The sequence below is a fragment of the Aedes aegypti genome, chromosome 3 (genome assembly GCF_002204515.2).
Source record: "Aedes aegypti strain LVP_AGWG chromosome 3, AaegL5.0 Primary Assembly, whole genome shotgun sequence".
Taxonomy (NCBI): domain Eukaryota; kingdom Metazoa; phylum Arthropoda; class Insecta; order Diptera; family Culicidae; genus Aedes; species Aedes aegypti.
The window spans coordinates 2,263,145-2,278,265 of NC_035109.1; the positions used below are offsets into that span (position 1 = coordinate 2,263,145).

The following is a 15,121-nucleotide window of genomic DNA, read 5'->3' on the forward strand; positions in this document are numbered from 1 at the left end:
TCAACCTTTCCAACTGATTTTTTTTTCGAGTTACGGGTTGGGTTCGGGTTTTCTTCTCAATAATTGTCTCGGGTTAGAGTCGTGTGCTACTGATTAACTTCGCCGAAGACGCCATTTTTCTAAGTGGTCAGGCTACTGAGCTATCGGCGTCGCCTAGTGTATACTGAGTGCTGAAACTCCGCCGAAAACAGTACTGTGATATCTTATAACGCATAAGAGATTTTCAAAAACACACAAAATGTGGAAATCCCATAAGCCCTGGGTCTTCTATAACGTGGATTCATGTAACGCCCATCAACCATGTGTCTAATAGGAGACCTGACTGCGTACTGCGATCAGAAAAAAGTGATTTTCTTGACCATTTCTTGGGAGAAATTTTCCACGCATCGAGATAGGCGATTCCTTTTCTTGTCAGTAGCAAACCGGCCTTTACATATTATTTCATATCGCCCTCCTGACCCAAGGAAACCAAAATATAAATATGAAAAAAAAATACCGCGTAGTATTCTTTACGTGCCGATTAGGATTCCAGATTGTTTTTGGTTCATCTGATTCCTCAAATTTTCCATCTATGTAGCTTCGAAGGTGAAAAGTGTGGCAAGTTACCCCATTTGACGGTACTTAGGATTGAAAACTACTGGACTACTTCCGTTACTTAGTTTGGCAAGTGGGTTTTTCTCGGTCTATTCGTCTGAAACTCGGAAACAAATAATACTCATACATGAAACATGCTGATGCAAACTATGAGACTTACTGCTTTCAAAAAACCTTACCTTTTAAGGTGAAGGTGAATCGAAGCCAAAGTTCAAATTTTCAAGAGCACGGATTTGGAGAACCAAACCTCTGTTTGTGCTGAAAACCTAATCGATTGGTCACCACCTGAGACGAGACTCGCGAAGACGGTCTTCTTTTTCTGTGATTGCTTAGTTTTTTTCTTATTCCGCTTTGTGTTTATACCAATTATGCGCATGCTGTTCAAACCCTCACATGTACCTCTCAGCAAAAAATGATTGAGTATGCATCACATCGAATCATAAATAGCCGTTTGAGTGAAATTTCATGCCAGAAAACGTAGCAGACATTAGAAATAATTAGAAATAAATAATAATTTGCTCAGATTCATCAGCAACTTTGGAAAAAACTGCTCCGCCGACTGAGGTTTTTAATAACAGTTTACTTTGAACACAATACTTTTCACTTTTTCAGCCATAAAAACGGTGGCTGCATTTGACTTTTCGTGAGAGGGGAATCTGGGCTGCATATGACGTTGATATTTTTCCTCTTCGCGAGTCTCTCTCAGGTCACCACTAGCTAGTGACCAAGCGATTAAGTTTTCAGCTTAAACGGATGTTTGGTTCTTCAGATCCGTGCTCTTGAAAATTTGAAGTTTGGCTTCAATTCATCTTCACCTTAAGTCCAATTCATTTTTGGAATAAAATACTACTACACCCGATTCTGTTTTTGCACGGGTTTTTATTACAAAGCCGTGCAAAAAAGTTTCCATTTATATTTTTTTTGCCAAAACCAGAATCGGATATATTAAGTATAGAATATTTTAGTATTATGTCCAATTTTGTAATCGTAGATTTTATTGTTTCTATAAGAGCACAGAAAATGTTTCTGCGATACCCCTCGAGCTATTTGGACCCTCTGCGCTGATCACATTTGAAAATGAGGCCACGCCGCTCGCTAAACCCGTCGATGTAGTGCGTAATGGACTTTGCACACGCAGGAATTTGCCGCAAGGACTTTTCTCAGTTTATTTGCTGTTTCCCAGGCAACCACCACGACCATGGCGACGCGGTTATCATTCACCTTAACGCAACACGCCTTCCCATTCAGTTATAAAACATCTCCGCGCACCGCACTTCGTAACTTTCTCATGTGATCATGTGCGTTTTATTTTATTTTTTGTTTAATTCGCGCTAACCCAACCGACGAGCATTGTGTATGTTGTAAGGTCCAGGCATTGCCCGCGGTGAAAAAGCGCATGTTTTGTGGTACCTTCCTCTGCCCGTTGCCATGGACACACTTCCACCAGATTCCTCCCTTCCTTGGCCAGCTCATGATTCACTTTCGCAAATTCGCGAGCTCATTCCACATTCCTCTCCGTTTTGGGGTCTTTCGCGCATCGGTGGGTTCGATGTGATTGCCCAACTTCTTTCCTTTAAAAGACGATGACGACACGTCATCGTCATCGGCACTCATAAGGGTAGCTCTGGCAACGCCGGTCGCTAAGGGCATGCACGTAAGAGAGGACCTGCGCGAAAAATGCGGTGAAATTCCCCAACGCCAACTGTGATCTCTTGATCTTTGTGTTACTGGAACAACTTGGAATCGGTGCAATGCTGCAATAAGCCGGCGAGCGTCGCAGCAGGTGAAAGTGGTTTTGCGGACTGTTACAGGTTCATGTCCCCGTTGGAGACTGTTGTATTTTTATGATTTTTTTTTGGAACATAATCATAAACGAAAACACCTCTTTTATGGTGCGGGGAATCAGCTGCACTTGGACGGGCGATAAGTGCTGCATTTCTGTCAGTTTATTGATGTTTGTGAAGAAATATGATACAACTTTTTGGAATACGAAGCCCGCCCACTTTGGAAGTAAATCAAATAATTTTAATAGATTTGGGTTTAAGTTTTCTCTTGTAATATAGGATAACAGTGAATTAAATGAAATTGATGTATTTGCATTCGAATAATATGGCTCTCCAGAATTTCTATTCTGGAGAATTTGAAAACTCATAGAAAGCCATGGAAAATCTATTGGAGACCTTTAAGAGCTCTTTGGGTTCAATAGAAATTAATTAACAACCGCACTGAGTAATACAAATCTTTTGGTCCACTGGACATAAACTGCTTTAAGACAATATCAAGTAATCTCTGATTACAAAATACAGAAATATAGTCAGGCCAAGTCTTTTGCTGTCGTCACGGAAAGTGGGTGGTAACGTCGAATAGGAGATCTGACCGTACATACATACAGTCGTTCAAGTAATTTACCGTTTAGTTGTAGACGTATAGTCCAGGAAGTTCTGTATTTTTCTGTCAATAGTGAGCAACGCTGAAACCAGGCCGCCATCGGCACCCATCGTTAGAATTCAAATTTTATGTCACTGATCGCTAGTTCTCGATAAAACTTAAGGGTGGTCCTTTCTGTTTTCTCAAATTGGTGGACCCCTCGTACGCCAGCTAGCTGAACAGTTTGCGAAAAAGCCCATTTTTTGATAAATCTTGGGTGTATCTTCACGGGATATGTCTCATATTTCGCTTGGAACACATAGCAATCTTAGTGGCATCGTATAGAGAAAGGATATAGCTTTCATTTGAACTAGAAAAAAATTTTAGCGGCCATCTTAAATTTTGTTAGAAAAATCGTTTTTTCACCATTAGCGCACCGCTAGTTTTGAATTCTGAGATCACCATTAAAAAGCTGAGGAAAACTTGCGTAAGATAGGCTACAGAAACTAGGTGTGTTGCGTACGCCCCTCGTGCGACGCTGCACCTACTCAGCAACCTAATTGAAATGTTTCGATGACATTGACTGTCAATGTACTGTCTGATGACATGACTGTCAATGTACTGTCAGGAGAAAAGTGATAAAGGGACAAAGAGTCATATCATGCATTACGAGCTACAACGTGAATTCTTATACTAAAATAATTTGATATTTTCTAATTAAAATACTAAAGCTATTGTGAATTGATTATTATCTAAATTGAAACTAGTAGGTATAAAATAAGTCTAAATTTGAATTCCATCTAAAAATTGCAATATTATCTACTAGGTTCGTTGCTGATTTAAGGTTAGATTGACAGAATGACAGTGCGGTAAACTAAATGATTTGCTAAAATTAAGGTAAATAATTTGCTGCTTTGAATTATGGTCAAACTCAACATGGATTAATTTAAACAGATTAGATACCGCAAATATCATCAAGCGCTCCTTAGAATCCGGGTAAAAATATTCGATTACGTAAATATAGCTGAACTCACGAAACGTAGGTTAACCAAAAAATCACCCAGACTGAATTAAACTAATGAAATTTATAACTGCTATTGTAGGAAAATTTTAACCGTTCCCGTTGAATAAACGAGTTGAAAATCCCGGATATAGTTCGCTGTCGTTACTGCTGTAACAAATTAAAATTTTCGTTTCACGGATTACTCAAGGAGTGTCTACATGATGCCACCTCTCGCTCCACCCCCAGAGCGAAGCTGCTCTATGTGTCAATCTGAAGATGACAGTCAAATGGTTTGCTGCGACAAGTGTAGCAACTGGTTTCATTTCGACTGTGTCGGGGTGACAGAGGATATTGCTAACCACCCATGGATTTGCCCGAGCTGCGTCAAGGCCAATACGATGAACCCCGTGTCTGGATCCACTCCTGTGCCGATAAGTGCGCCGTCGTCATCATCAGCATCAAACATACCTGCACCACCAGTACCACCAGTAGTTATAGCACCATCCGCTTCGCCCATGCAACCTATTCAGCTGTCAGTAGAGCTGCAGCTAAAGATGCTCGAGGAAGAGCGTGCGCTCGAACGAAGGTACTTGCAGCGTAAATACCAGCTAATGATGGAAGCATCTGGATCAGGAACAACGAGTTTTCCTCAGCCAAGCACAAATGCCATGCCAGATGATAGTTTTCGTATGCCACCATGTCACTCCTCTCCGTTACGGCCACCTCCCGCTACCGCCCCTGAACTCCACCTCCTTGAAGGCACAGGTGGGGCAAACGAGACAGCATTGCTAAATTCCAGCCAAATCGCAGCTCGTCACGCGGTCGCGAAGGAGCTACCCGTCTACAGCGGAGAACCAGAAGAGTGGCCACTATTCATTGCCACATACGAAAACACTACAAGGCTATGCGGATACACGCCAGAGGAAAATATGGTCCGACTACAGCGGTGTCTACGCGGAAAAGCGCTGGAAGCAGTCAAATGTCAGTTACTACACCCGGCAAATTTGGAACACGCACTTTCTACTTTGAAAATGCTCTTCGGACGCCCGGAGATTATAGTGCACTGCCTTATTGAAAAAATCAACAAAATCCCCGCACCCAAGGCAGACAGGCTCAATACGCTTGTAGATTTTGCTCTGGCCGTGCGGAATATGGTGGCCACCGTGAGAGCCTGTAACTTGGAGGAACATCTCTATAACATTAGTCTTCTTCAAGGTCTCGTTGAAAAACTACCCACGATGGTAAAACTAAATTGGGCAACACACCGTGTACGTCTACAGAGGGTTTCCTTGTCCGAATTCAGCGATTGGCTGTACACTGTGGCGGAAGCAGCGAGTACCGTAACAATGTCATCTACGCCACCACATGTTTACGAAGGAAAGCCCCGTAGAAGCGGTAATAGAGAAGATGGGTTCCTAAGTCTTCACGCCGAACATCAGCAAGAATCCACCTGGACACAACGGATGAGTACTGGTTGCGTAGTTTGCCAAAGATCTTGTAACGCCGTAGAGTTCTGCCCACAGTTTTTGAACTTAAACCATTCCGATCGTTGGGCAACATTGCGTGACCACAAGCTATGCCGCACTTGCCTTGGTGTCCACCGAGGACCGTGTAGGTCAAATGATATCTGTGGCAAGAATGGTTGCACGTTTAAACATCACCGTCTGCTACACAATGAACGTAGTGATTCTCGTACAAGTGTCCGATATTCGGTTCAATCCGAGCAAAACGAGAATGCTAATTTCAACCAGCATAATTGTAACACACACAGGTGGAACGAAAAGTCGATACTGTTCCAGTATGTCCCTGTAGTGCTCCATCACAATGGAAACACTGTGCACACCTATGCATTTATTGATTGTGGATCGCATATCACGTTACTAGAAGAAGAGTTGGCCGCGGATCTGAATCTTCGCGGAGAAAAACATCCTCTGTGCATCCGATGGACCGCCGATCATTGCCGTTTCGAAGATTCTGCAGAAAGAGTCTCGCTCCATGTATCTGGAACTGGAAATGGGGAAAACAAATTTCTGCTCTCAGAGGTGTTCACCGTAAAAGACCTCAAGCTACCACCGCAGACACTCTCCGTATCAAAGTTGTGCAGAAAATATGGTTATTTAAAAGGTCTGCCCGTAGAGTCATATAACAACATACGCCCACGCTTGCTTATCGGTATGAACAACATCAGACTCGGTCATGCGCTGGATAGTCGAGAAGGCAATGAAAATGGACCCATCGCCACGAAAACAAGACTGGGGTGGACGATTTTCGGAACTTGTCAAGATGATCATCCCAAGCCGTCTACTATTCCCTGCAGCTTCCACATCTGTTCACACTCTACCATAGCAGACGAGGACTTGCACACTGTAGTTAAGAACTATTTTGCCCTTGATAGTTTGGGCATCACGGCAAACAAACAACTACTATCGGTGGAAGATGAACGAGCCCTGAAGATTCTACGTTCCAAAACGCGGCTCGAAAACGGTCGATACACGACAAGCCTCCTGTGGAAGTATGATGATGTACGTCTACCCAACAATAAAGCGATGGCTTTAAGGCGCAACAGTTGTCTCTTGAAAAGGATCAAAAGAGAACCGGCTCTAGGTGAGACACTGAGGAAAAAAGTGGCCGACTACGTTCGAAAAGGATATATTCGCAAGCTGTCATATCAGGAGATACACCAACCAGGCAATCGTATTTGGTACCTGCCAATTTTTCCCGTCATCAACCACAACAAGCCAGGCAAAGTACGTATTGTGTGGGACGCCGCCGCGGCTATAGGCGGCACATCTCTCAACTCCGTTCTCCTTAAAGGCCCAGATCAACTGGAACCCCTACCGTTTGTTCTATACAAATTTCGAGAACGCCGGGTGGCAATATGTGGTGACATTGAGGAAATGTTCCACCAAGTCAGAATAGACGAGGTGGATCAACAGAGCCAACGATTTCTATTTCAAGACAAACCGGATGCCCCTGAGCCAGACGAATACGTTATGAATGTCATGACGTTTGGAGCCACTTGCTCGCCAAGCAGCGCGCACTTCGTCATCAACGAAAATGCTGAACGTTTCGCTGGTCAACTACCAGCAGCAGCCGGAGCAATTCGGAAGTGTCATTACGTGGATGACATGTTGGCTAGCGTCGACACGGAACCAGAAGCCATCCAGCTAGCAAAGGACGTACGCTTCATCCATCAACAGGGTGGATTCAAAATGAGAGGATGGATTTCAAATTCTTCAACGGTTACAGAAGCACTCAACGGCGAAAACGTTTCCGATAAGAACTTGGACCTTATCAAAGAGGTCGCCCTGGAGAAGGTGTTAGGTATGTGGTGGAACACCGACACAGACGAATTCCAGTTCAAACTATCGAAAGAGCGCCATGTGGACCTGTTATCCGGTGCTAAGTATCCGACCAAGCGAGATATACTTAGTATGCTCATGTCCATCTACGATCCACTAGGCCTTATTGCTAATTTCCTCATGCCCCTGAAACTATTGCTACAGGAAATTTGGCGATCAGGCGTGTCCTGGGACGAGCCAATTGAGTTTCTTCATATGCAAAAGTGGAAATCATGGTTGAGCTATTTGCCACAAGCTGGATCCGTTCGAATTCCTCGGTGTTATAATATCAGGCTCTCATATGACCAACTAAACATCGAGCTGCATACATTTGTGGACGCAAGCGAACTCGGTTACTGCGCTGTTGCTTATCTACGATTTGAGAAGGCTGGACAAGTCGATTGCGTTCTAGTGGGCGCCAAAACGAGGGTGGCACCACTCAAATTTGTTTCAATACCGCGCCTGGAACTTCAAGCGGCGGTTGTCGGCACCCGGTTAGCCAAGAGCATCCAAGAAGGGCACTCGATTAGCATAACGCAACGCTACTTCTGGACAGACGCTGCAGATGTACTGTGTTGGCTTCGTTCGGACCACCGGGCATACTCGCAATTCGTTGCATTTCGGATAAGCGATATTCTGGAGTCCAGTGATATAGCTGAATGGAAGTATGTACCAACCAAAGAAAATGTTGCAGACGAAGGTACAAAAAATCAACGACAACTTAAACTTGGTTCTGACAGCCGATGGAGAAGAGGGCCCCCCTTCCTCTGGGGACCAAAGAACACCTGGCCGGTAGAATCACCTTCTAAGAAGATGACCACACTAGAAATGCGGCCAAGTATGCTTCATCATACAGTGATCCCAGTTCGCGACTGTTTACAACCTAACACGTTTTCTGATTGGCTTCGTTTGCGACGCATTACTGCTCTAGTTGCAAGGTTTCCAATGAACATAAGAAAGAAAATTGCAGGAGAGCCGATCGTTGTTGGTACTCTAACATGTACAGAACTTCTACAGGCAGAAGTATACCACTATAAACGTGCCCAATATGACGTCTACGCAGATGAAATGGCCCTTTTGAGCACCCACGAGAAAGGTAAGCAGATTCTGCCGAAAGGGAACCGACTGTATAAGCTAACCCCAACAATCGACAATGATGGTGTCCTCCGCATCCATGGTCGGATCGATGCATGTGATTACGTCGGCAAAAATACCAAATACCCGATCGTGTTACCACGTGGACATGCACTCACAAGACTGATTCTCCAAAGCATTCATGAGGAGTACCATCATCACTGCCATGAAACGTTTGTCAACGAAGTTCGCAAAAAGTTTTATATCCCCAAGATTCGTATGGAATGCAGAAGTATCCGCTCTAACTGCCAACAGTGTAAAGTACGTCGGGCACAACCAAATCCACCTGCGATGGGCGATCTTCCTGTAGCACGCTTAGCAGCATTTGTTCGCCCATTTTCGTATATAGGAGTGGACTATTTTGGCCCTTTCCATGTAGCAGTTGGTCGCAGAGTTGAAAAACGTTGGGGCGTTCTAGTAACATGCCTTACCGTTAGAGCTATTCACATAGAAGTAGCTCATTCACTTAACACGGATTCGTGCATTATGGCATTGCGCAACTGCTTTGCACGTCGAGGAGTCCCTATCCAAATTATTAGTGACCGTGGTACCAATTTCATAGGCGCCGAGAAGGAGCTTAAAAAAGCGCTAGAATTGGTCGATCAAGACGCAATGGTAAAGAAGTTTACTACCTCGTCAACATCGTGGACATTCAACCCTCCAGCCACACCACATATGGGCGGATCCTGGGAGAGGTTGATACAATCAGTGAAGAAGGTCCTTTATGATATCCAGCCACATCGAGTACCAAGAGATGAAGTACTAAAGAACACACTTATCGAGGTTGAGAATATAGTGAACAGCAGACCTTTGACACATGTGCCCATAGACGACGAATCATCACCGGCGCTAACTCCTAATCATTTTTTAGTGGGATCGTCGAATGGTTTGAAACCCTTGGTGCCCTTCGATGATTGTGCAACAGCGCTTAAGCAGTCCCACAAAACCTCGCAGATTCTCGCTAACTTCTTTTGGAAACGTTGGATCAACGAATACCTCCCAAACATCACTCGTCGGACAAAATGGTTTGCTCCGGTAAAACCTATAACGATCGGAGATATAGTTGTTATCGTTGACCCTAAGCAACCAAGGAACTGCTGGCCAAAAGGGAGAGTGTTAGCTACGACTCTTTCGAAGGATGGACAAGTTCGTCAAGCTACTGTACAAACATCTGGAGGGATTTTTCAAAGATCTGCAGTAAACCTTGCTGTGCTAGACGTAGGCGCAAAAAGGAGTGAGTCGGACCAGGGTCCAATCACTGGGGGGGACTGTTGCGTACGCCCCTCGTGCGACGCTGCACCTACTCAGCAACCTAATTGAAATGTTTCGATGACATTGACTGTCAATGTACTGTCTGATGACATGACTGTCAATGTACTGTCAGGAGAAAAGTGATAAAGGGACAAAGAGTCATATCATGCATTACGAGCTACAACGTGAATTCTTATACTAAAATAATTTGATATTTTCTAATTAAAATACTAAAGCTATTGTGAATTGATTATTATCTAAATTGAAACTAGTAGGTATAAAATAAGTCTAAATTTGAATTCCATCTAAAAATTGCAATATTATCTACTAGGTTCGTTGCTGATTTAAGGTTAGATTGACAGAATGACAGTGCGGTAAACTAAATGATTTGCTAAAATTAAGGTAAATAATTTGCTGCTTTGAATTATGGTCAAACTCAACATGGATTAATTTAAACAGATTAGATACCGCAAATATCATCAAGCGCTCCTTAGAATCCGGGTAAAAATATTCGATTACGTAAATATAGCTGAACTCACGAAACGTAGGTTAACCAAAAAATCACCCACAATGAATTAAACTAATGAAATTTATAACTGCTATTGTAGGAAAATTTTAACCGTTCCCGTTGAATAAACGAGTTGAAAATCCCGGATATAGTTCGCTGTCGTTACTGCTGTAACAAGGTGAGCAATGGTATTTACTCTATCAAATGAACGATTTTCTAAATCATGTTATATGATTTTGACGTAAATGGCGAGTGCAATCAATACAAAAATCTTTTTTGTACTACAAAGAAACAAGTTTTCAATCTTTGGTGTTTTATTCGAGTCGAGTGAAGAATAAGAATATTATTTTGAGTGAAAAAATCTGGCGGCCATCTTGGATTTTAACGCCATCTTGATTTTAGGTAGAAGAATGAATTTTTCACCTTGATAGCACTCAGCATGTTGAAATTAGAGGTTATCAAAAAAAAAAAGGTTACGTATACTCTTCTTCTTTTTATTCTTAATTTACCTGACGTTACGTCCCTACTGGAACCGAGCCAGATTCTCAGCTTTATAAAAAATAATAAAAAAAAATTCCTATTTAATAACCTGGATACAGTGAAACCTCCATGAGTCGATATTGAAGGGACCATCGACTCATGGAAATATCGAGTCATGGAACAGCAATCCTTTGGAAAGCTGCTTCTAGGGACCATCATAGTAACCATGAAATTTGGTTTTTAGTATGGTTCCATGAGTCGATATCGAGTCATGGAACATCGACTCATGGAGGTATCACTGTATATGACCATCCAGGTTATTAAATAGGAATTTTTTTTTATAATGCGATTTCTGACAACAGAGTAATTCTTCGACATATCTTTGAATTCAGTAATAATGAATAAATAAATTCAATTAATGAAAACCGTCCAAAAACATTGATTGTATTGAACAAACATTTTTTTTACCTTATGCATTGTTGTTCATTGAATGAATTTTATAGATTGCGCGTCGGGACATTAGTAAGTCTTGTGGTAATATCTGTAGTTTTAACGTAAAACATTGACAAAAGTGCATTAATTCAGAATGAAAATCTTAAATTTTGAAGCAAAAAAACATCCTTGATTTTCTGAGCCATAAAGCATCGTTTTAAGTACCGCCCAACATGCATGTGAAAAATAGCGAGATTGAAAGATGAGAAGCAGGTTTTTTTCTAATGTGGACGTAATGCCGAAACGCAGATGTATTATTTCGAGGTTGTAAAATCTGGCGGCCATCTTGGTTTTTAGCAGTTGAATGATTTCTTACCATCTCAGTGCTCATCATGTTAAATTATGAGGCCTCCGATTCTATTTTTCTTATCTTATCTCAGCTATTCAACTGATTGTTCAAAAAGAGTTTTCAAAATATAAGTAGATTGAAGAACATTTGCAATCAGCATGATTACAGCAAATAGAATCTGCAAATACTCACATTTCCAGCATGGTGTACATCTTCTTCTCCATCAATACCACGTCATCGGCGCCTTGCTGAACCATGACGAGGCAGAAGGTTCGCTTGGCACAGGAAGGATTCTTCCAATTGGTTTGCTTCAGCTGCTGTTCGAACCCGTCTCTCGAAGGCCTCGGCACGTCCTTTTCTACATCTTGCAGTGCTTGGGCGAAGCTTTCGTCGTACGCTCCGATGGCACGCTTTCTCCTTCGGTTGCGCAAGTCACCTCCGATCGACTGAATACTGTCATCGTTATCGTCATCAACGTCATCATAACTGTCGTCGCGCAGTTCCCCGCTGTGATCCTGCGATTTCATGTCAATTATCTCAATCACATCACCCTGATCGTCAAATTTGTCATTTCGATAGATATCATTATCCTGAACAGCATCATCTTCCAGACGGTACATGTTCACTGATCTTTTCGAGCGCTTGTAGCGCTCTTCGTGCTCTTGAACTGGTTCCAACCGAGTAATGGCGGTCGTCGGAACAACCAGATAGTACTTATCCGGATGAGTCTCAATGCCTTCCAATGCTCGCTTATGCTCCAGCTCGTCCAGCTCCATGACCAACTGTTCGCCAGATCTCCTCAGCAGATCCATATCGAAGAATCGTCCAACGGCAAGGGCTCCCATCCCCAACGCTGCACCTCCGGCCAACATTCCTAGAGCTGGCAACATAATTGAATTTGCCGCTGGGGCAACCACCAGATCAGCCTTGTCCTTAGCTTCGCTCGACTTCTTCACAAATCCCAGGTTCTTCGAGATCTTTTGTCCAGCTTCCACCAATGGGTCCAATACAGGCTTGGCAAATTCATGCACCGAGGAAATCCCCGTTTGAAAACCATCTTTGACCTGTTCACTGATCTTTACCCAGAACGGCCTCTCGGGCTTAACACGCCTTATGAAGCCATAGTTATACGGATAAGTGGCGGGGATCTTCACCGGTTGATGCACTTCTTCGTATGGACTCTTTGGCGCGAATTTCATCATCGGCGGAGGAGCATTGTAGTAATCCTTACCCAACATAGCAGGTTCTATGGCAAATGGTGAATGGTCATTGTGCTTACTGTATTCAATATTGATCACCTTCTTCGTGGCCTTTGGTTGTTTGCTCTCCGGTGGAACGAATTTCGCCGGCTGCACTCCCAACTCGGGATGCGCATATTGCAGCACCGGTTTCCTATCGTCTTCCACCTCACCTTGAAGCTGACTCGATCCAGGGATGGCATACATTTTCGACACCGGATAAACCGGATTACCTGGGTTCTGAAGCATTCGCCTCTGGATCTTTGGCTGTTCGGCGAAAATTTCCTTGTTTGGCACGCGAGCTGCATAGTAATGCTTTCTACTTTCTTGATCATTGATCTTTTTGATGTATTCGATTAACTTGGCATTCGAAACGCGAGCATTATCAGCTCTTGAGAATGGACCTATGCTTACCGGTGCTCTGGCTGGTTCATCGTTGTTAACACGGACACTCGATCGCAAGTTGTCCTCCACGCTAAATGGTCCAAAACTTTTCGATTGCTGTTCATTGACTGGAAAATTATCAGCAGTCGTAAATGGCCCGATGCTTCTTCTGCGACTCGATTGTTCACTGTTGGTGATTGGCTTGGCAAAGACTAGCTGCCCATAGTTATCTGCAGTTCCTTCCATCTTCTTCGGAACGTGCCCCTTCTCATATGGGACTAATTCGCCATTGATCACTCTGGCGTTACGCCAGGTCTTCCTTTTGTCTTCCTCATCATCGGGAACGCGTATGCCATGAACAACCGGAATGCCATCTTCTCCGATCTCTTGCAATGCCCGAGCCTTCTTTTTGGTTTTAGCGAATGGATTGTCTTTCATATAAATCGCATCTGAGCTGATGACTACCGGTGCTGGAACTAACATCTCATCAACAGGTCGACTGTTTACGGCGATTCTCACTGGTCGACGATCGTTTTTGATTGAGCTTTCATCCTCGTAATACCGTGCCGGCCTCTCTATCCGGTTAACGTGATCCAAGAAGGCGTTGATAATGTCGATCGATTCGGGCGAGCTATCGCCTGCGATTCGGTAGCCATCAGAGGAGGCGGGTCTTGAACTATGTGGCATGGGAACGCCTCGAGAGTGAGGACTTTTGTCGTCCCGTTTCTTAACGATAATTTCCACCATTCGGCCATTGTTGGACCGGACGTTCAGTTTCTGAACGTTTTCGGGCTCGAGACTTCGGGAGACTTTCAGCTCTGTCCGCGTGTAGGTGGGCCTTAGAAACCTGAGTTTGGGTTCTGCTGGGCTGGACTCGGCGAACGAGAAGGAGGAGGTAGAGGTGGAGATTGGGGAGGTGATTGTGACGGTGCCATTGCCGGTGGACTGCGACGATTGGGCTGCCGTGTAGCCCAGTAGTAGCCAGAGGCCAAGCAGCAACAGTGGTCTGGATGCCTGTGGGGAAGAAAAGGAGAACGTAGATCATAATTAGAACATTGAATAGAATTATCTCAATGAAAAAAAAAAATAAATAAAAATTATATAAATCATCCTTATAGTAAAACAGTTAAGATAAAAAATTGTTTGAACATTGTGGATTGTGCACAAATAATGTCACGCTCAAGAGCCTACCTTACAAATTAAGTAAATTCATGTGATTCGTTTGTAGTTACAATACAGTATGGTCCATCAAAATTTCGAAAATTTTTTGAACGTGAATTTAGACAAACGGTAGTTTTATTACTACCAAGAATGAGTGTAATTTATGATTATATTCTGACACAACTTCGCAATTTTTCTCATGTATTTTCACCAACCAATTTAAATATTTAAATATATGAAAATACTAAATGCTGGTTTGCTACTGACAAGAAAAGGAATCGCCTATCTCGATGCGTGGAAAATTTCTTCTCAGAAATGGTCCAGAAAAATCACATTTTTCTGATCGCAGTATAATTAGCTTAAGACAAAAAGTTTTGAGGTTTTGTTCTCATAATGGACGAATGCACGCGTTCACTCGTTTATTTTTGAGCGTTGCCGTGTTATTTACGTGACCATTACCAACGAGTAAATTCGGCACCGCTCAAATATCAAATTAGTGAACTCGTGCGTCGGTCCATAAGCGTTTGATCGTCGCATACTTTGGTGATGAACTTTCCACCTTTGAAAACCAAACTTGATTGTTGAAAATATTATGGAACAATGCACGAGCTTACTAATTTGACGTTTGAGCGGTGCCGAATTCACTGGTTTCCATGGTCACAAATAACACGGCACCACTAAAACTTCAAATAGTGAACCCATGCATAGGTCTATAGCGGTTGTTTTGAAAATGGGGTCCTAAAATGTTGAATGAAATCTTGTTTTTATTTAATAACACGAAAGAGCATGTTACTGCAACTACTTTAGCATTTTTTCTCGCTCAAATAACGGCTATATCATGTTTAAACTTTAATTTAAAAATTGGGTCCATAAATGAAC

At 43.0% G+C, this 15,121-nt stretch overlaps 1 protein-coding gene across 3 annotated transcripts in view; it reads right to left on the reverse strand.

The window, feature by feature from the left end:
- Window positions 1–15,121, reverse strand: part of LOC110678315 — a 109,476-nt gene that overhangs the window by 19,256 nt on the left and 75,099 nt on the right. For all 3 annotated transcript variants that reach the window (XM_021851012.1, XM_021851013.1, XM_021851014.1), the window contains exon 3: window positions 11,652–14,095. In XM_021851012.1, coding sequence (XP_021706704.1) covers window positions 11,652–14,095 — 2,444 coding nt within the window. The remainder of the gene's footprint in view (window positions 1–11,651; window positions 14,096–15,121) is intronic.